At 46.1% G+C, this 23,089-nt stretch overlaps 1 protein-coding gene across 1 annotated transcript in view; it reads right to left on the reverse strand.

Moving 5' to 3' along the window:
• Positions 1-11,819: 11,819 nt before the first annotated feature.
• Positions 11,820-23,089, reverse strand: part of LOC307177096 (heparan sulfate glucosamine 3-O-sulfotransferase 3B1) — a gene marked incomplete at both ends in the record, with an annotated part of 34,635 nt that continues 23,365 nt past the window's right edge. Inside the window, one exon of the mRNA XM_079903878.1 lies at positions 11,820-12,438. Within this exon, the coding sequence (XP_079760004.1) occupies positions 11,820-12,438 (619 nt within the window). The remainder of the gene's footprint in view (positions 12,439-23,089) is intronic.

Consider the following 23,089-nt stretch of genomic DNA (forward strand, 5'->3'; position numbering starts at 1 on the left):
GATACAAAGAAATTTAAGGACAAAATTGCCTCTCATTTTCACAGAATGATTTGATGCTATGTGTAAGTTATTTGTATTACTAAATAAAGCAGGTCCCCCCAAAATCCAGGCCATAGTATTGTAGCCATATTTTTCCTGGTGACAGAAATAACCATTTCAACCAGGAAGAAAGCCACCATTTTCAAAGGACTACAGTAGTCACAGTATATTTTTGATCTCCCTCCTTTCTGAGTAAAGAAAGGTCATGGATTAAACTAAATTTGGGGTAGAAATCACATAGGTCATTTTTGACTAGTTACACATCATTAGGAAAATACCTTCAGCACCCCTTTTCATGAACCTCCTAGATTTCAACATCTGTGAACAGCTGGACAAGCCGGCCGAGCTGGGATCAGTTCTTATATGGCCAAATGTAAACAATCACTGGGACACTGATTAATTTCTCAGACTCAAAAATAATTAAGGTAACAATAATCTCTCACTCACACACTCCCCCATTTTTACAACCATTTAGTGGGGAGGCGGTGGAGATCAACCATGAAATTCTGTTCCCGTTACTGCCCTGTAGCTTGTAACAGGGTGCACCCTTGAGATTCATTAGGAGAAAAGATCCTTGTGTTAGCCTGTCCCTACAAGCTGGGAGCCAAACATGCATACAAACCCCGGTGCGGGGGGCAGAATTTCCCTATGTGAACTTACACAGGAGAATATTTAAGGGTAGATACCCCAAAGGATTGAAAGCAGGGACTCAGATATTTCACTCCCATGTTCATAGTGGCCAAAAAGCATAAGCTACCCCAGTGTCCATCGACAGATGAATGAATCAACAAAATGTGGTCCATACACACAATGGAATACTATTCTGCCAATGAAAGAAGATTGTAACTTGCTTTAACATGGATAAACTTGGAGGATGGGTGCTAAGCGAGGTAAGCTAGTCACAAAAGGACACATACTGTATGATTCCACTTTACAAGGTCCCTAGAGGAGTCCAAACCATAGAGACGGAAAGTAGGATGGTTGCCAAGGGCCAGGGGAAAAGGGGATGGGGAATTAGTGTTTAATGGGGACAGAGTTTCAGTTTAGGTAGATGAGAAAAGTTCTGGAGGTGGACGGTGGTGATGGCCGCACAACAATGTGAATGAATTTAATACCCCTGAACATACACTTTAAAATGATTAAAATGGTAAATTTTATGTACATTTTACCACTCATTTTTTAAAAAAGAATATTTAAGCACACACCTCCACACTAGGGCTTAGAAACTCAGTGCTTCCAGGGACCAGGTGAGTGTCTCCGGTGATGCAACTGACAAGCTGTCTGGGTCCATTCGGGCAGCTATAACAAAATACCACAGCCTGGGTAGCTTTTAAACAACAGAAATTTACTTCTCAACGTTCTGGAGGTGGAAGTTTGAGATCAGGGTGCCAGAGTGATCAGGAGAGGGCCGTCTTCCAAGTCATGGACTTCTTGCTGTGTCCTCACCTGGTGGAAGAGCCGAGCAGCTCTGCGGCATCTCCTTTATAGGGGCACTAACCCCACACATGCATCCTTTTCCCATGTCCTGCCCTGTGCCTCTCTTCCATCCGGCAGTTCCTATGGGAAGCAATATCCTTTTATAATAAACAGGAAATTTAGTAAGTAGAATCCTTCTCTGAGTTCTGTGAGCTGCTCCAGACATTTAAGTGAATCCAAGGAGGGGGTTCATGGGAACCTCCCATTTCTAGCCAGTTGGTCAGAAGCCCAGGGGACAACCTGAACTTGTGATTGGCATCTGGAGCAAGAGGTAGGACAGCCTAATAGGACTGAGCCCTCACCTGTGGACATGATGCCATCTCCTTGGTGGTGCTGGAAAACCCACACCACACACCAGAATGGGTACCAGAATCATTTTACCTCTCAACAGAGTGTCACCTGCATGAGGTCAAGGACCACATCTCAATCCCCCACTGTCAGAATATCATTGGTCATCAATAAATATATTCTGAATAAACTTACTAATTAAAACATTTTAAAAGGCAGTATGCTTTAAAACTCTTTAGTAATTACATATAACTTAAGTAATTGTAATTGTACTTATAATTTGTACTTTTCTCTTTAAAATTAAATGGTTCTGAATCATGGATTGATCTAATCCTGTCCATGCACCCAGCTTGAGGAAAGCTCATTTTAACTTAACTTGAACTTTTAGTTTGACGTGAATAATGTGAAGAAAACTTTAAGGCTTCAGCACTAATTGTGTGTCTACTAATAAACTTCGACCGTGGAGTAATCTGTCATCAGAAGACTTTGAAGGAGAATACAATGTAAAAAAATCCACAAAACGAGTTGAAACGGAGTTGCCTTCTGAGGCGTGGAAAGAGGCAGGTGACTCAGGGGGACGTCATTTAGGTTAGAAGCCTTGAAGAATTCATTGGCGTGCATACCTTTCATATATAAAAATAACCATCTTGAAAAAAGAAAGAAAAAAAGTAAATCAAGAATTTAAAACAAGAGAAAGCAGTGCACGGATAGAGGTGAACACAGGTGGCCCGTAAAAATATGTCATGGGGGGCGGGGGGCAGAAAGACTGTCCACAAAAACGTTTAAAAGTCTAAAGAAGTAGGGCTTCCCTGGTGGCGCAGTGGTTGAGAGTCCACCTGCCGACGCAGGGGACACGGGTTCGTGCCCCGGTCCGGGAAGATCCCACATGCCGCGGAGCGGCTGGGCCCGTGAGCCATGGCCGCTGAGCCTGCGCGTCCGGAACCTGTGCCCCGCAACGGGAGAGGCCACAACAGTGAGAGGCCTGCGTACCATACACACACACACAAAAAGTCTAAAGAAGTGAATGAAATAATTCACTACTCAGAGGCAATCACTCCAATATATTCTTGTATGACACACATTTTAATGTGTTTTAAATAACTGAGGTAACGATGAAGATACAATTTCACATCTACTCTTTTCCACCTGATACTGCAGAAGAACCATTTTTCCCGTATAACTATGGCTATAAAAGAGAGAAAGCAATTCTTTGAAGTCTTTATAAAGGTCATAACCTTTGATTCTGTATTCACTTACTAATCCTGTTTATATCTAGACTAAGGAAATAATCCAAAATGGATAAGTATTTATGTACAACATTTTCATTGAAGCGTTATTTATAACAGTATAAAATTAGAAACAGGCACAAATTCCAATAACAGGAAAAAGGCAAATTATGACAAGTCCATAAGATGGACTACCTTGAGGTCACTAAAAATTATGTTTTCTAATAAAGCATATTGTTAGGGGCATGTTTAGTAAGTAAAAATATTCTGTTAAATAAATAAAGCAGGATACAAAATTATATATTTTTATCGTCTTTATGTTATACACACATAAATTTATATACAACTATGCAGAGAAAAAATTGAATATATGATCCTTCAGGTGTTCACCACGCTGAACTCCAGGTGGTAGGAATCAAGTGATTTTTATGTTCTCATTACATTTTTCTATCGTTTCTAAATTTCATGTAATAAGTAGGCATTAATTTCTTTATCCAGGAGGGGAAAGATAATATTTTAATAAAGTCTCTTGATTGAGTTAATGCACAAAAGTCATTAGAAATTTTTTTAAAAACTTGGATAATTCCACACTATACATGAATGATAACTGTGAATAAATCATATTTGTATGACAGTCCTTAATTAGGTGGAAATAGTAGTACTTAAAAAAACTTTCTTGGGTTAAGTTTTAAAGCTTTTGATTCATAAATTCCAAGCTAAGTACTAGAGCTGTCAGGCCCTTCAAATCAATCACTGTGTATCCAGACCACTTTTTTTTTCCTTTCTGACAGTTTTGAAATGTTATTTCACCAACTTAGGGACTCAGATGATCAAGATGATAAAGAATTGGATTTTACAAACTCTTCAAGTCAAAATTTATTTTTTCAGGGACGTATTTATGTTTCTTGCCTCTAAAACAGGGCAGTCCGTTCAAAGAACGCCCTGAAAGAAGGAAAGATGTTAATGGCCCGTGAGGAGTTTGAAAGGGTTTCCTAATCTGTAGGAGAGCTTCGAGAGCAGAGCCAGGAACGTGGTCTATCCTGTGAGCTGGCCACAAAGGAGGGAGCAGCTCTCGGCCCCAGGGATGCACTGTTTTTGCTTTTGAGCAGGTGAGATGAGGGGAGGAGATTTAGGAAAGAGAACCTAGAGTTTAGCTGGGAGCATGTTTTTATCTGAGATGCTCAGGGAGACGTCCAGATAGGTGTCCGGTAGGCAGCCGGCTGGAGGGATCTGTGGCTCTGCGGCTCAGAAGTAGCTGGACTGCGGTGAACTTGCCTGTGGTCCCATCTTCTGCTGGTCCCTCCGGAACTCTCTCGCCCCTCTCCCACACACTCCATGCACGTCCCCACTGATCAGCCTGCAGTTCCCAACTGGCCGGATTCCTACCCATCTAGATCTTTGCCATGGTTCTCTCCCTCTGCCTCCCGACCACCCTCCAGCCAATCACCTGGCTGCATCCTACCGGATGGATGGGTTTGACCCTTCCTTTCCCCCACCCCAAATCAGGCTGGTCCCCGCTCTCCTTCTTTCCCACAGCTCCTCCACATGGCCCCCTTGTCACGCTGTGTTGCATCTTCACCTCCCCCAGGAATTACTTGAGGCAAGACATGTGTCTTATTTAGGTTATGTCCCGAGCAGTGGTAGGCACTCAGTAAATATTTACTGAATGCATGAACTCATCTCTGCCCCCAGCTTCTTCTTGCTTCAAGTCACACGGAATAGCGTATCCCAAACAAGCCTCTGAACGTCCCTCCTATCAGACGACTCCCCTTCCCAAGAGTTTCCGGAGTCTTCTATTGTTGACTGCTTCCCACGGAGATGTGGTGTCCTCCATGGCTCCTTCTTCTGCTAAATATATCAAAAGAGAAAGCACGCAAGGTCTAGATGTTTTGAGGCCAGGATTCCATGGAGGAAGGATAACAGCTTCATCTTTATCTTTAAAGATATAAATGAGCCTCTAGCACCTGCACAAGTATGAAGGCTGAAGGAAGGCTCCTCAGTGCGTTCTACTCACCTCTCTCAGGACACTGCACCCTGGGGACCTCAACCCCCTTTCAGTTCCCAGAAAAACAGACTGTTGGATGGGAACAGACTATCCCAAGCTCTCAAAGGAGGAATGCAGGCTTGAGCCCACAGATATGTTACTACAGCAAATCTTGTGCTATCTCGGGAGTACTTTATCATCTTTCACCCTCAGTAATAATAAACAAGAGTGGGAATGAAAAAATAAAACTAGATGCTAGTGATGGTTGGTTTAGATGGGCTTTTTATTTATTTATTTATTTATGTTTTTTGGTACGCGGGCCTCTCCCTGCTGTGGCCTCTCCCGCTGCGGAGCACAGGCTCCAGACGCGCAGGCTCAGCGGCCATGGCTCACGGGCCCAGCCGCTCCGCGGCATGCGGGATCTTCCCGGACCGGGGCACGAACCCGTGTCCCCTGCATCGGCAGGCGGACTCCCAACCACTGCGCCACCAGGGAAGCCCTAGATGAGCTTTTTATAACTGAGAACGTGACCCCCGGGGGACTCTTCCACCTTGAATGGCCCATCAGTGCCCTTGAGGGAGTCAGTTGTGTATTCGGTTGTGAGGGATAGGAGAAATAATTATGGATCCTACACAAAGTGCTGGAAATACATTATTGAACCTTGAATCGAGAAGGGAAGTTGCATTAGGGCTTTAAAGGATTCTAGCTCTCTTTTAAAAATCCCTTATGATATATAAGTCTATCATCCCCCTTTTAGCCAGTTTCAGGAACATGTTAGCGATGATAGCTTGAGGGCTGCCCGATAAAATAGGACCCGGCAGAGTGAGGGAAGTCAAACAGCCAGGGCCACTGTGTGCAATGCTGTGAGATCGACATTCCCTTACAGGAGACCCAGAGTTACAAGGGGTGACTGCTTAGTAATGGACTTGGTAAAGAGCATGGGACAGGGGAAAAGGTGCCTGAATAGGAATCCAAGCTCTCCAGTTTTGAAAGGAAATGAAGTCTATGCCCTAACACGGTGGTTCTCAACCTTTAGCAGGAATCACAATCATCTGGAAAGCTTCTGAAATGCGGAGTTTCTGACTCAGTAGGTCTGAGATGGGGCCTGAGGATTTACATGTCTATCAACTTCCCAGGGGATGCTGACACGGTCCAGGACACACTCTTGGAGAACCAAGGCTCTCAATCTTGGCTACATGTTAGAATCACTTGGGGAGCTTTCTGTTTAATTTCATTTTATTATTTAATTTTTTCAGCTTTACTGAAATATAAATGACACATAACATGGTGTAAGTTTAAGGTGTACAACATCTTGATTGGATATGTTTATAAATCGCAAATTAGGGACTTCCCTGGCAGTCCAGTGGTTAGGACTCTGCGCTTCCACTGCAGGGGGCACGGGTTCAATCCCTGGTCAGGGAACTAAGATCCTGAATGTCATGCAGTGTGGCACGGCCAAAAATTAAAAAATAATAAAATAATAAAATAAACTGCAAATTGATGACCACCATTGTATTAGCTACCACCTCTATCCTGTGTCATAATTACCATTTCTTTTTCTGCGGTAAGAACCTTTAAGATCTGTTGTCTTAGCAACATTCAAATACACAGTACAGTATTATAAGCTATAATCACTGTGCTATATGCTAGATACCCAAACTTCTTTTTTTTTTTCTAATTTTTGGCCACGCCGCGGGATCTTAGTTCCCCTGACCAGGGATTGAACCCGTGCCCCCTGCAGTGGAAGCGTGGTGTCTTAACCACTGGACCACCAGGGAAGTCCCCGATACCCACACTTTTCACTTATAACTGGAAGTTTGTACCCTTTGACCAATATCTCCCCATTTCCACCATCTCCCAGCCCCTGGCAACCAGCATTCTGCTCTGTTCCTCTGCGTTTGCCATTTTTAGATTCCACGTATATGTGAGATGACACAATATTTGTCTTTCTCTGTCTGACTTATTTCACTAAGCATAATGCCCTCAAGGTCCGTGCTTGGGGAGTTTTATAAATACACCAGTGTCGGGGCCTCATCCCCTAGAGATTCTAACGTAATTGGTCTAAGGTGTGTTAGAGCTTCAGTAGTGTTTAAGACCTCTCTCAGTCATTCGAGTATTTGCCCAAGCTTGAGAAGTACTGCTCTAAACTGTACCATCAGATTAATGAGTAGATTTGAGGTCCATTTGATTACCTTTCTGTAGAAAAAGCAAAAAACTGATGGGATGAGGTGCAAAGTCAGGTCAGCACTCAAGGCCCACACATATATCACCTAGTGGCATACTCCTAGGTTTGAAAGAACACGTTCTATAAACTGCAGGCTTTTGAAACCCAGGTGTCAACAGGTGACTTGTCTCTAGACCGACCAGCAGGAATCTTCCTATTTGGAGGGGCATTCTTTTCACTGCCTTTCCAAAATGCTAGGCTGGACTCAACACCAAAAAGCATGAGCAATCATTTCCTCTTCAAGTCGCTTCCAGCCTTCATGGCAAGATGCATATCTCAGGTGCGTGCTAGGCTTCAACAGGAGTGACCTTTGCCGGGAGCAGTGGACAGCTTATGGCCAACGTGGCTTGAGTTATACATAACTAGAAATTACTAGCGTCTCTTTGTTTTCACTGTATTTACGTTTTTTATTATTACCTCCTCTTTATGGCAAGAGATGATGGCTCTCTACCTAAAACTGTAATATGTTTCCTTTTTAAACTGAATGAAAGTTTCAGTTATATAGAATGAATTAAGTCCTAGACACCTACCATACACCCCAGTGTCTATAGTTAACAAAACTATGTTGAATACTTCAAATTTTGCTGAGTGGGTGGATCTTGTGTAAAATGTTCTTACCACAAAAAAAGTAATTAAAAATGGTGGGAGGAAACTTTTGAAGGTGATGCATATGTTTATGGCATTGATGGTGGCATTGGTTTCATGGGTGTATAATTAGTACCAAACTCATCCAGTGGTATACACTAAATATGTACACTTTTTGTATGCCAATCTCACCTCAATCAAGTGGTTTATAAAAAAGAAAAAGAAAGAAGTCAGAACTCTTGGGTTTGAGCCTTAATGTATCAACTTAGTGTCGGCTACTTTAAGACGCAACCAGAGGTGTACCAAATGAAAACGAATCTCAATTGAAATTGAAAAAAAATTAGGGAAAAGAATGAATCATACGTTTCAAGTAGTAAATAATAATCCGTAACGGAGCAGGTGGTGTGCTACGTCAAGAGAAAACAGATACGGAAATGCCCTCTCGTCCAAACCCTTTTCCACTCCGTCCCAAAAACGAGGAACTCCAAATGACGGACGTGAGAACACACTGAAAATGTGAGAAGGGAAAGCTACCTTTCCCCAAATCACCCAGGCCACAGTGCCCTGCTACAGGCACCCATAGTGCGACACATGTCCACGCAGGACAGCCCCTCACACCCACCCTGGCCAGACCCTGAGGCACTGAAGTTGTAGCACTTGGTGTTCTTGGGGTCCCATGGACAGACTCCAGCGGGCAGGAGCCCGTTCACTGATCTTGCAGCCTTCAGAGTCATTTACAAAAAATCTACCCCAAATACTTGCAGACTATTTGGATTTTGGATCAAATCTTTTAAAATATGAAAGATCGGCGTGCCTTTGGAATACCTCTGTGTGTGTGTGCACGCATGCGATTAGTTATTCAATCAAATACCATCTCCTTACCCATCCACAACATATAATAAAACACAGAGTTACCCACAAGTTGGTAAAATATATTTTATTTGTTCATAAAAAGAAATAGTATGAATTACCAGAATTTCATTTTCCTAGAAACATCTTTCTCTGTGTAAAATTAATTTGTGTTATACATAGGACAAAATACTTGATTTAATTTTTTTCTTTTTGTACATATTGGTTATTCTAACATCCAGGTTATAGAGGACACACTGCTAGAATGTGCAGTGTTCCAGATTACTGGGCTGAATGAAACTCAGTCATAAATTAATGTTACAAAAGTGAGAAAAAAAATCTAACCACACCTTGAAGTTTTACTGACCATCTTTCTTGATCAACTGAAAAGAAAAAGGACATTGACTTCCACGTCAGCCTTTTAGACACTATGTGTTTCTACTTTAGCGGAACCTTCCATTTTCCTTTCTCATGAAAATATCCTGGTGGGATCTGAAACTGCGTTTCTCCAAAGGCCTACAATGTACCTGTCACTCAAAATGACTTCGTAGGAGGATCCCATGAAGAAGACAACTTTTCTTCCTTCATCTTCCAATTAAACGTTTATGATGCAGTTACTACACCTAAACACCCTTCCAGGTACCACTTACCAAGTACGAACACCTCAAAGACAGCGTGGGCTCGACAGGAACAACAACAACCTCCAAATATTTTGTTAACCTTTTTGTTTGTTTTTAAACAAACTGAGCGGAATAAAGTACCCCATGAATATCAGAGCTTCTCCTGTAATGCGGAAGAAAACCAGAACGCGTTAGGACAAATTGCCAAACCAGAAATGGTGTTTGTCTTCTAGCAGCTAAAAGGTTAAGTCGGTGGCCGTGCAGACTTCTCCAGGAGGAAGACACGTGTGCCCTGTAATAAGTGTCATGCGATGGGGTGTAACCTTGGGGCCGATGCTGAGTCAGGAGCCGTCAGGAACTGTAAGCCGTCAGACTCCTCGGAAGAGATGCACAGGAAGTCTGATTTATTTGTCTTCCACAGAAAAACGCGCTCTAGTCCTTCAGTGCTAATTATCGACATCTGTTTGGATTCAAGGATTTGACCCAGAATAGAATCTTGACTCACTTCAGTGTTCATGACTAAATGACCCTCCTTCTCTCTGAGGATTTCCTGTTTTAGTTTTAAGGCAGGGAATAAACAACTTAATCGAAAATGGTCCAGCTTAGAAAGGCAAGCAGGGCCTTGGAGGGGAGGGAAAAGTTCACGTGCATTTCCCCACTGCTTCGTGGCAAACCCTCCTCTGAACTTTTTTTGCAAGCTGACATCACGCACCGTGTCAGAGCACGAGAGTGGACAGAAAGCGGACAGGGCAGGATCAGGTGGCAGGTGGGGGCTGGCTTTGACTTTAAGCGATGTTATGCTATAATGGAAAAGAGGTGTTCCCAGTGTTATTTCTAATGAGCCTTCTGATAGGAGAAATGCACGATCAATTAGCACCCTTCTGAAGATGTCTCTGACACCCAAGCAGCAAGAGGGAAGAGCCATGCCATGATCATGGGCATTCCCCTAAGTGCAGGTCTACACGGCTTGGCAGAGGCAGTAACAAAGCTATGAAATGCACACAGCATCTCAGGAATGCACAGAGCTCCCGCCTCCAGTCCCCGTGCGCCCATCCTCCTATACCTTAGCTTTGCAGCTAAGCACGAACTAGCTACGTCGGGGCTAAAACTTGTGGGCAAAGACAGACCAGATTATCAATAAGACATCCCTTAAAGACCAGTGTTTTGTTTCACTGGCGAGCAAGTTATCCCATAGAACATACCAAAGTGTCCTTTGTAAATATCACAACCCAACCATTTTGACAATATCTTCCCATATATTCCTTAGTGAAAGTATAACACAAATGACAATTCTTTGATATTGCTATACGGTTACCCAACTGCCACTAGCTGGTCATCACAAATGACCCCTCCAGTGCCCCCTCCACGAAGAGGTAGGGGAGAGAATTCTGCATCAGCAGCAACAGTGCTGGAACTCCTTCTGCCAGGGCCTGGCTAAAACAAGGGACAGCGGCACAGGCTCGAGCGCTCATAGGCAACACGGGCCAGCGTTCCCAGTCTCTTTACAAGAGCCTCTCCTGGTTCTCGCTGTTTGCCTGTGGGCTACAGACCGTGTTGTCTGAGATGAGCTAGGAATTCCAGGGAGGGGAGTTCCAGACATCAAACAGGGGCTGGCTCTGCACCTAGCGGCACCTTGGTAGACTCAGATGGCGTGGGATGAACCCGGCCCCTTCAGGTCTCGACACCCTTGGTTCGATCCGGGGGTTCTGCTAGCCTAGGGGATTCTTTGGTGTGTCAAAGCAGAGCCGTCTGCCTGGAGAACGGAACACGATGCACTCGCATGCAAATTAGAAGGGATCGTCTTTATTTCTAAGGCAGCACCCGAGCATCTCAGATGCGGGACCTGCAGAAGTGGGGACTGATATTTGCTTACGCTTCAAGCCAGTTATTGAACCAGGGATGGGGCAGAAGATGAGGCAGGGGCATCCTTCAGAATCAAAAGGTAAAGTCAAGGGCCCTGACAGGCAGACTCTAAAAGGATGTGGATGTCCCTGCCAAGGTAGTGATTCCCCCGCGTGCTGAGCGGACTTGGGGGGAAAAGCTAGCGCTGTGGTTTGGAGTCTACGCCCTCGGATGTGTCAGCACGTCAGCGAGGAAGCTGCTATGTGAAGGTCTGGCAGCTCGGAGCTCCCAGAGGTGCCCAGGCAGGAGGGGAGATGGAAGCTTCCGTATGAGGAGGTGGGCAAGTGCATCCAGACAGCGATCGAAGGCTGCATACCCGTAACAACGAAAATCTCAAGTTGTGCTTTTCTTCTTTTTAAATACAATGGGTAGAAAGAAAGAAAAAAAAAAAAAAAAAAGGAAGCACCATCCATTGTGAAGACGAGAAGAAAATCTTAGAAACACTTTGGAATGTGAACAGATTACGTGACTCTAAAGAGCGTGGCTAGGCAGCTTAGTGAGTTAATTGCTTATGAATTAAAAATAAATTATTATAAAATAGATTTCTGTACATTTTACATACATATAATCTCTCTCAATATTTCCTAAGCCCCGGGTGGGGAGGGGGGCGGGGCGGGAGGGTCTGATCAGTCCCAGCCGAAGTCGTGGCCCGTCATCTGGTAGAACTTGCGGTTGAAAGGCCGGTAGAAGTCGCGCAGCCGCCGCAGGACCTGGCCGTCGATCTCGGGGTGGGGTCTGCCCTTGGTCTTGCCCAGGCAGTGAGGGCGGCCGCTGCCCTCGGCCTTCTTGAGGCAGGGGAAGCCCTTGGTCTGGTTGAAGTAGAAGTGCTTGTCGGAGATGATGCGCTTGAGGCCCAGGAAGTCCTGCACGCGGCCCAGCTCGCCGGCCGGGTCGCGCACCAGCCGCTCGCCGCTCACGAAGAGCAGCTGGCGGGCGGGGAAGTGGCGCAGCCAGCGCTCCAGGTGCTCGGCGTACAGGCCGATCTGGATGGCGCTCCACGCCCGGTCCACGAGGCCCGCCGTCCGGTTCCTGAAGGCCAGGCTCTCGAAGCTGGGGATGTCGGGCCGCTTGGACAGCGTCTGCGTGTAGTCCGAGACGGCCCTGGTCACCGGGTCCCGCACCACCACCAGGAGCTTGGTGTCCTTGGACATGGCCGAGATGCGCGCGGGCGCCTCGCGCGTCACGAAGTAGCTGGGCGTCTTCTCCATGGTGATCTGCCCCTCCAGGGTCCTCGGCATCAGGTCCCTGCGCGGAGCAGAAAGGCACGTTAGGGCCTGAAAACTGAGCTCCTTCCCAGCAGAGGGAGGGTCTTACAGACCCGGAGCCTGAGTTGAGGTAACTGCTCCGCTTACTAGATGTGTGACCGTGATCGCGGAGAAGTCGCACAGACGCAAGGCTGTGCACCCCTGGTTCCTCGCGGATGTACTTAATGGGAAATAATAACACTACCGATCTCCTACGGTTGTTGTGATGATTAAACGTATTCATATACCTCAACAGCTTAGAAAAGTGCCTGGCATAGGCAGGGAGACTTGTATGATATCTTTCTTAGCATAATTTAAACATAACTACGTAGGCAAAACTGCTATAACCTACAGGAAAGATAGGACATGATATTTGGACCAAAAAGCAGTTCTGTGTGGTGATGAGCACTAAAAATCACAGGCATCAACGATGTAAGACTGCGTCTGATTTGCTCCCTGAGTTCCAGCATCCGAATATGTGAAACGAGAATGATTTCCACCCACTGCATTTGGTTGTTGCGGGGTTTGTAAAATGAAAGTATTTAGCTTAACATTTAAGCACTGTGGGCTTGGACATCAGACCGCCTGGGTTCAAATCCCAGCTCGGTCACTTATAAGGTGTCTCATCTTCAGCAACTTACTTTCTGGCCTTCTCTCCTCAGCTGTAAGAATAAAGATGATAACACCAACCTTATGGGAGTTTAATGAGGATTAAGACAATTAATGATCATAATATGCTTTGAACGTGCCTGGCATACGTTATATATTCGATATTCACTAGCTGCGGCTACTACTCCATTATTATGATCATTAGGACCGTGTTCAGTACACAGTTTATAGCACACAGTAGGACCATGCTGAACATGCATGTGTACACGTTGGTGTGTGTACATCGGAAGGCGATGTGTTACCTAATCGGACACTAAGTAGCGGTCACAGATGTACAATCTTCCATTTGCTACGGGATAGAGATTTCTGATTGATTCCAACCTGGGCCCAGAAATTGGAAAAAAGACAATTTCCACATCATTTTTGACCAAATATCTACCTCTCAGTAGGACATTCTGAACTTCCAGCTTCAAGCCATCCCTAATCTACTGAGACCAAAATCCCTCTAGGGAGACATTTATGGAAATGATGATATAAACTCTATTGCAAGAGGCAGAAAGGGCAACGGGCTCCTCCTTCACAGCTAGTTAGAGGAAGAATGCTTCTCCCCGAAGGACTGCCTTGCAGCCCTGCAGCTGCCCCCGGCTTAAGCTAAAGCTGGATTGACCCACTTTGCCCATTAACCACTTAGACAAACGTAGCCGTGTCATCAGGCTAACGTGATGAAGGATTACAGAGGGGCCCGGCTCGCAACTTATTTTGCATTTCACTCAAAAGCAGATCGAGTTTGATCAAGTCCGAGCTGTTTCCAGTGTTCAGCCATTTGTACCTAGACTGAATCTACAAGAAAGGGTTTAATATTCAGAATCCAAGTGCTATACCGTTATGACTGAGGGAAACCCGACCCGCCAAGTTCTCCAGGGCCAGGGCAGATGGAGTGGGTTTGGGGTCTGTCTTCAGAGGGTCTAAACGCGTAGGAACTTTGAATGAACCAGAGAAGTTCTAAAAGCCTTATAATTCTGATGTTCTCCAGTAGCAAAGGTTGCCTTAATTTTCTTTTTCTGCCTCTTTTCTTTCTTCAGGTGGCACGCCTCCTCCCAGGGTCCAGCAAGTGAACTTACTGTTTGAACTGGCAAATTACACAACAACAAAGAGGAAGGTTATTGAAATGGATGTAACCCAATGCACTACAGCCGAACAGAGGCCAAGACATTGACACAAAGCAGATGATGGAAGTCAATGAACTTGAACTTCAGAGAGGGGACAAGCGGCAAGCCACATTGGGTTGGGGTGGGCCCATCTCCCCCTTGGATTGAGCAAAACTAGGAAGAGTCAGGGAAACATCCGGTCCCCTGTTTCCCTCTCCTGGGGGAGAATGACCTCTTGCTTGGTTACAGAAATACCCCACCTATGCACACTATTGTAAATAAAATAGATAACCAACAAGGACCTAGTGCAGAGCACAGGGAACTCTACTCAATATTTTGTAATAACCTATAAGGGAAAAGAATCTGAAAAAGAATATAGATAGACAGATACAGATATATGTATAAGCGAGTCACTGTGCTGTAACCTGAAACTAACGCAATGTCGCGAATCAACTTTACCCCAATAAAAAAAAAAATACCCACACGTTTCCTGACCTCCAACAGCAATCTTTTTTCTTAATTCTAAAGATCTACTTGTTAACCTACATACAGTGAACAATCATTCTTGGTGTCCAGTTGCATGACTTCGGACACATACATAGAAATCTTTAACAACCAGCATCACCGGTTCTATCACTCCCAAATCTTCCCCTTGTGCTGCCCCTTTCCAACGAAGAGCTTAAAGCAAGCACCTTCCACAAGGCAAATCCCCTTACAAATAGCCCGAGGCTGCCCAAATCCTTGTTTGGATACCCTTGGGAGGAAAATCTTGATTGAAAAGAGAAAATGGTCAATAGAGACTTAGACATTTTGACATCACAGATCTATTTACTGTTGCTTAAAAAAAAAAAAAGAAGCTACAAGTTTTCATGAGGGTGAACATCCCTGGCCACATGCCTGCCTTTCCAGGCCTCAGCCTCCTGGTCTGTGAATTAGCACCGAAGAGGAGGTCGCCTTCTGACAAACTGCTCTGAGGACGATCCCACTGTGGGGTCAGGTTGGTAACCGGCCAGGAAGCCGAAAGGCTGCATCACTTTTAGCTGCTCCCAAAGCCCACGTCTGGCCCCTGAGAATTCAAAAAACAACAGAGCAGCCAGGAGAAACCTTTACACACAGAAGAATCAGGATTTCTAGGAAGGTTACACCTCTCCTCCCCACCCTGGAAACAACTAAATAAATAAACCTCCACAGTCCGAAATCCACATGGGGAATAAGGATGCCCGCCCCCTGTTTTTTGAGCAGCTGATAAACCCGCAAGTATCAGCAACAAAACTCAAAAACGCTGGGATCCCCAGAGATGCAGGGAGAGGTGGGGCTGAACAGGTAGAGCACAGAAGATTTTTAGGGCAGTGAAAATACCGAGTGATACCGTCATGACGGATACGTGTCATTATGCGTTTGTCAAGCCCACAGAACGGACATCTCCAAGGGTGGGCCCTGCTGTATGTAAACTATGGACTTGGGGCGATGATGACTGATGTGTCAGTGTAAGCTCATCGTAACCAGTGGACCACTCTGATGGGGGAAGGCTGTGCTTCGCGGGGAGCAGGAGACCTATAGGAATGTGGTTGAACCCCAAATTCACGCGCCAGTGCTCGGTTTCTGGAACTTTGATCTTTCTGCTTGATTTTGCTGTGACCCTAAAACTGTTCTAAAAAATAAATAAATAAAATCTGCTTTTAAAAAAAAAAAACAGCAACCCCGACCACGCTGCGATCCCTTCTCTCCTTGGCTTCCTGTCTGTGAAGGATGGTTTCCTCCTTGGGAAGAACGGGGTCGCACACCCTTGCACCCTCAGCCCGGGCCTCAAGTGCAGGTGCAGCACGCTCACCGGGGTCCTTTCCTAACCCTCACCTTCCTCTGCAGCTCCAGTCGAGGGCTCTCCCTGGGATGCTGGGATCACGGCACCTGTGACCACTCGGGAAAAAAGAAAACCCTTTCCTCCCAGGGAACACTGAGGGCTGTCAAAGGTAGCACATCTTAACCTGTGACAGGCAAGATCAGGGACTAAACAGCCAACTTCCTGCCTGGAAAATACATGCCAGAAAAACTCAGACAACGAACAAAAAATAACAAGTCTTCTTTTATGAAAGGATGCCCTTGGGTTCCTGGGATCTGACTGCTCGGCTGCCCAAGCCCCTCCCTCATCCTTTCCTCCTCCAGAGGCCTGGCCCACCCTGCCTGGTCCCCAAGGAAGGCAGTCAGGCTGAGGTTAGCTGAGTGCGTCAATCTCCCCATCACAGAGGCCGGGGAAGCGCTCAGTTGGCTAACTTGAAAAGGGCAGAAGGGTAGCTGGGGGGTCACAGGGAGGGGACATTGCCAAGGAGCAAACTGCAAAGCTGCCGACAGTCCCGGAGGTGACAGACACTGGCAGGGTCGGGGGCGAGGAGAGGGCACATGTCCCCAGAAGCTAGCGGGTGCTCTGGAGTCCCCAGGGTCATTAGAGACCTAATCAGAGGGGTTTCTGTAGTGACAAGTGTGCGGGAAGCTGGTGTCACCTCTTCTGAAGGCGGCCGTGCTCACCATGATACCACCGATGCCACACGGCTGTCACCTCTTCTGAAGTCCCATCTACCAGCCCTGAACATCCACCCCAAACTCTCCCCCGGGGCGGTGCCTTTCTACCTTGTGACCTTATAAATTACAGTGGACTTCAGGGGGAGGGGAGGGGGGCAAAGACAAAGGTCCAGCCTTGTAGCTTCCATCCCGACAGAAAGATGAGACACCCAGGGATGAGAAAGGAACTCTTCCTGTAAACTTGACTGTGGACAAGGAGACACCGGCAGCTCCTGAGACTTGCAACTCGAGCTGTAAGTTGTAACCCTGGGAAGTTTCTTCTTTAAAGCAGTTTTCTTCCCAGGGGAGGAGTGGGGGGGGGAGGGAGGAAGATGGGGATCAGCTCAGCCCCTTCTTATCTGGAACCTTCTTCCTTTGTAGGAAGTCTCTGAGCCCACCAGATCGGAGCTCCCCTTCAAAGGGCCACATCTCCATAAATAATTATCTCCATTTGGGTGAGATGTTTGCATATCAAAGAACTCCTCTGGGAGGGTTTCAAATAATTTAAAATGAAATTGTAAATAGTCTGTTGCTCTCCGTGTCTCTCTGGTCCCCAGGAGCAGCTGGGCTCCCGGAAGTGATGTCATTATTCATTATAAAGTTTACTGGGTCTTTTTACTTTCTTTCTTTCTTTTTTTTTCTTTCTTTTTTTAAGGTAATGGGTAGGAAAGAAGAAAAATAACAAAGGATGGACTCCCCCGGGTCCCCTCCTTGGCCAACCCTCTCTCCTTTCTCCCTGCCCAGCCCCCAACCCCACTGCAAGGATTTGGCCTCCATTGTCCTAGAATTTCAATACTGCTCAGAAAATGAAAAGCCTTTGAATGCCATAAGGGGGTGGGGCTCAAAAGAGCATCTCACTCCTCTGGGTCAACTCAAGATTCCTTTCATTTTGGCAGAGTCCTCTGTTATAGACCCTGCTTCACAAAGGCCTGAGTTCCTGTTCCTCGAAGGGGCTGGGGGGCTGGGGGGGGTGGAGGGAGGGTTTCAATTAAAAGCTAATAGCCTTTTGTGTCTGCGCTCTGTGGGGCGTTGCTCGTGTTTATCGGACCTCACTGTGTGCGGGCACAAATCATGTGAAATCAGAGTAATCTGTGTCCCGTTTCCTGAAAAAAAAAAGAAAAAGAAAAAAATTTTTTTCATCAATAGAAAAAAGTTTTCCGGGAAGCACACTCTCTCGAAAGTAAAAGTAAAATCAGCCCTGCCATTGGGCAGACAGGGCAGAGCAGGGGACCCAGAAAGGGGAGAGTAGGGCACCAGATGCAGAGGCGGAAAGGCTGCCGCTGAAGCAGCTCTGCTCCTTCCTGCTTCGGCAAATTCTTCTCTGTGCAGACCTGACCTGCTCATCAGAGATGAACTCTCATCAGTGCGGGCTTCCCGTCTGGAACCGGCTCCTTTTCCCTGGGGCGGTGGGAGCCCCAGCTCTGCCTGGGTTACCTCCCAGGCAACAAAGGGCCAGCCCTCAGGCTGTTACACTGACTGGTGTGTGTCACAGGCTCCGGTAAATCCTCTCCCAGCTCCCTGCTTCATCCCAAGAAAGTCTGCCTACCCTGTGCCCTGGGCAACGAGGTGCAAATGTTTGTAAACAGACCCTTACTCCAGAGCTTCTGAGCCATTCCACACCGCCCGTCAACACAGCGTGGATGAAAATCACTTCCCCACCAGGGAAGCACCGCCCCCCCACCCCCACCCCCACCCCCACCCCCACCCCACCCACCCCCGCTTCTCCCAGGGCAAGGGGAGGGACTTCCTGGCCCAGCGAAAGCCCAGTGGGCACTGGGCACACGAAGCCCTGGGCTCTGGTTCCTGCCCTGCCACTGACAAGAGCCTAAGACCTCGGACGAGGCACTCAAAGCTTTGGGCTCAGTTTCCTGTGTATAAAAATTAATGGACTGGGGGACTTCCCTGGTGGTGCAGTGGTAAAGAATCCACATTCCAATGCAGGGGACAGGGGTTCGATCCCTGGTCGGGGAACTAAGATCCCACGTGCCACGAGGCAACTGAGCCCATGCGCCACAACTACTGAGCTCTCACGCCTCAACCAGAGAGCCCGAGTGCTAAAAACTACAGAGCCCACGCGCTCTGCGGCCCACAACTAGAGAGGCGACCGCGCGCCACAAGAAAGAGCCTGCATATCACAACTAAGACCTGACGCAGCCAAAAAATAAAAAAATAATAAACAAAATAAATATTAAAAAAATAATGGATTGGTTTAAAAGGGGGTTCTTAGGCTCTAAAATTCTGTACGGGGACCCTTACAATCTCCATCTCTTCCTCCCCACCCTCATGCCACCCCCTGCTCCTCCAGCCAGCCATAGGTTGGCACAAGTTGGTAAAGGAGAACCTATATAAATATTCGATCATTGAATTGGTACAAAGTGTACTTCAAAGTGTACCTTGGGGGTACAGATCAACCCCAAGAGTGCAAGTCAGGTGGAAGTCAATGTCAGGGGTGTCCTAAAACTAGGCACTCACTCGTTAGGCAACCTGGTGCCTGGTGGAATAGAAAGGAAAGTAGGGTTCAAGGTCAGGCTGTGTGTCTTCAGGCAAGTTGCCTAACATCTCTGAGCTGTCTCTCTGCATTTGTAAAATGGAGGTATTTGTCCTGCTTTAAAAAAAAAATGAGATTCAAATGTAGTTCATATGTGAATAAGCTCTTAAAGCAGCAAAACCCTTCCTATGGGTAAGGTGGAATGAACCCCACTTATGTCCCCTCTTTATTATCTCCTTTGACTTATGGCTCTAAATAGTAGGGATATTTCTAGGGAAATATTGCTAAGGAAAAAGAAATTCCACATTGGTTCTTAAATTCAAAGTCTCCTGTAAAACAAATATTTGAAAGAGTCTCCGTTTCCTGAAATTCTTCACTTGTGCTAGGAAGGATCCCATGTTTGGACCTTCCTTCTTAGTTCCCTGGTAGGACCTTGGAGACCAAGAAAAACCAAACTCCCCTTCTTGGGTTGACATCACTGAACGGATGTGATGATCCAAGCCAAAGGGGAGCAGGAAATGAGGCAGTGTTTCATTGAACGCATCCTACTTTGGAGGGTTCTTTCTTTCTCTCTCTCTCTCTCTTTGCTTCCTTCCTTCTTTATCTCTTTCCTTCTTTCCTTCTCTCCTTCCTTCCTTCCTCCTTCTCTCTCTCTCTCTCTTTCTTTCTTACTTTCTTTCCATGGCAGAAAATGAGGTTTACCTGAAGTAAAACAGCCCGTTTAGGGGCAGGGGTCCATCCCTGGCTGCTGAAAAGAAACAACCCAACTGCGGAAACCAGATTCACAGAATGAAGAGTTGATATAATCCATTACCTTCCCGCCTCCTGACTGCAGGGACAGTAGGAGTTTGAGATGAGAGAGAAATCCCAGTCAATCCTCGACTTAAGTCCAAGACAATGGCCCCATCCCTCTCCCTGTTCCCCTTCTACTTTACAAAGAGAACTCTACTTTATGGTTATCAACTGAAAAGTTGATATAAAGTATAAAGTAAATTAGGTCAATAAAAACCCCAGATGTAAGTTTGAGTTAAGCTAAACTGAAGGGAAACGAGAGCAAAAAAACTTCCCTTATCACAGGCTTTAAATAGCTCGAGAACATTTTAGAGAAGAAAAGAGGTGCTTTCTAGAGAACATCCTTGGGAGTGTATAAACCTGGAGACACTGCCGACAAAGAAAACCCTTCAGTTTCTTATTTGCACGCCGATAATCAGTAGCAATTATTTCTTCCCAGTTGGTCTGACCTAGTGCTTGAAGCTGATCGGAAGGTGTCTAGAGAAAGGAAGTGACATGGCAAGGCCGATGGAAACTCTGAAGACACCCATCAGGACTTCCCCGGTGGTGCAGTGGTTAAGAATCCGCCTCCCAATGCAGGGGACACAGGTTCAAGCCCTGGTCCGGGAAGATCCCACATGCCGCGTAGCAACTAAGCCCGTGCGCCACAACTACTGAGACTGCACTCTGGAGCCTGCGAACGACAACTACTGAGCCTGCGTGCCACAACTACTGAAGCCCGCGCAGCTAGAGCCCGTGCTCTGCAACAAGAGAAGCCACTACGATGAGAAGCCCGCGCACCACAAGGAAGAGTAGCCCGCGCTCACCACAACTAGAGAAAGCCCGTGCGCAGCAACGAAGACCCAACGCAGCCAAAATAAATAAATAAAATTATTTAAAAAATAAAATAAAGACACCCATCAAAGTGCCCTCTCTCCTACTCTTTTGGGGATTCTCAGCTTGTGAAGTACGGAAGCTTTCCAGAGCCAGTTTTCAGGAGGAGAAAGTCGCATCCATTCATTATCACAGGTCACCATTTTTTAAATAAAAACTCAGTGCATCTGTAACAGATTACTATATAAAGTCCAACTTGCTTGTGTGTTTCGTGTCCAAAGATAGGACAGATGGAAAGTCTTGGCGGCTGAAGCTCTGCTCAAGTGTTCTGTATTACTTGAGCACGTCTCATCAAGATTGTTCAAATTCTATGAGAACTTCCTGATAGACGGTGAGTCTTAAAATTTCCAGCGATTCTTCTGTGCTTGAGACAAGGCGTTCCCTCCCCCCGACTCCACAACTCGCACAAGGGAACAAAACTGTAAGCGCCAGGGAGATCAAATAACCAAATGGGTAGTGAGAGGGCTGCTAAGAATTACAAGCAAGATTAGCCTTTTACCCTGCATTAGCCCCAGTGAAAAACTAACCCTGTAACTATTTTTAAGCCCTAATGACGATTTCTAAGAACAAAATGTTTGGTTGACTCTTATGGCCCGCCATGTTTTGTTTTGTATTTATAGGGACGGTGAATTGTAAAGATTTTTATCTTCAAAAGAAATACAAGAACAAAACCCGGCAAAACACCCAGCATAGGAAGCACTGGAAAATAATCTGCTGGATGAACACATAAACGAATGAATGAAAGGAAGTGAACGAGCAGTGCTTAAAGCCAATGACTAGAGGTCACAATGCAAATATGTAAAGAGAACTGGGGGCAATCTGGGATCATAAATTACCATGTGGACCAGGTTTGAAAATGGTGAGCATCTCAGGATCCCAATGCTCAAAGGAGTTAATTCTAGAGCAACATTTATGTATCATCCTGCCCATTATATTAGGTGACACATTTACATTACGAGGCCGTACACATAAAGAAGGTCTTGACCTTGAGTGCTGAGCTACAGCAAAGAACAAGTTCCTTATGTCACCTGTGGAACAGAAGCCAGCCATGGGCGCCTCTTACTTTCGAACTTTAGATGCACCACCTCTTGGGGCCGGTAATAAACCACTTTCTCTCAAAATGGTAAGTGGTCGCTTTAACAACAGTAAGAAAAAAGAAATGACTCTAATGAGCTGATGTCTATTCATTGTCATTTTACTTATTATTTTGCTTACATTATTAAAATTCATTTGCATTCATCAAATGATGGTGGGGTGAGATACCCCACATGTCTCTCCCCTGGGTCTGAAAAAGAAAACGGACCAGGAATGTGGACATAGTCTCTCTCACGGATGGTTAAGGAATCAGTGAAATGGCACGTAGCTATCATTCACGGGGATGATTCTTGCCCTCCAGGGGCTTGCTGTGTATTTAGAGAGAAATTCCACATCCAGGAAGTTTGCCAATACATATTACATTGAAATGTGGAAAAGAAGCACCCAGACATCGTGTCCTTTGGGACATCTAAAGCTTCCTTGAGCTGGTCCCAAGGGCGGGTGGAAGTGAAGATATCAAGAACAGAAGATACCCGAGTGTAAGAACATAAGACAGAGATTAAAACATTGGGCTTGGACTGAAGTTTGTTTGTGGAATGGTGAGAAATAAGGCAAGAAAGATTGGAAAGCAGGCTGGAGTGGTCCCCTTTCCCCTCTGCTCTCACGATGTTCAACATGACATTCAAGCTCCCTGCCCAGGTGTCTCCCTGCTTTTCCCTAAGGACATGCTATGTCCCCTACCTTCCTTTTTCACCCTTCACCCCAGCCATGGGCAAGCAGAGCCCTCCTCCTTCTAGTACATTCCTATGGCACTCATTCCTTCCCCAGGCTGGGCTAGCAATTCTGCTCCCCTCTTAGGACCACCACCCTCCCTGCAAATACACATATGCGTGTGCGCGCGCACATGCACAAACGTTAGCATAACCTTTCTCTAGCTGCTATTATAGACTTCGAGGGGGTTGAGGACTGGGCTCTGCCTTATTTGCACTGTGGCCAAAATATATGGCTCTTAGATGAATGAAGGGTAAATGAATAAACGAACAAACGCCAGACAGAATTTGGATTTGAGGCAATGAGAAGCCACATCAAACGTGGGAGGTGAGTGGCTTCAAGACGTATCAGGAGTGGGGGAGACTGTGCTTCCTAGCAGC

This window comes from Stenella coeruleoalba (assembly GCF_951394435.1).
Source record: "Stenella coeruleoalba genome assembly, chromosome: 19".
Taxonomy (NCBI): domain Eukaryota; kingdom Metazoa; phylum Chordata; class Mammalia; order Artiodactyla; family Delphinidae; genus Stenella; species Stenella coeruleoalba.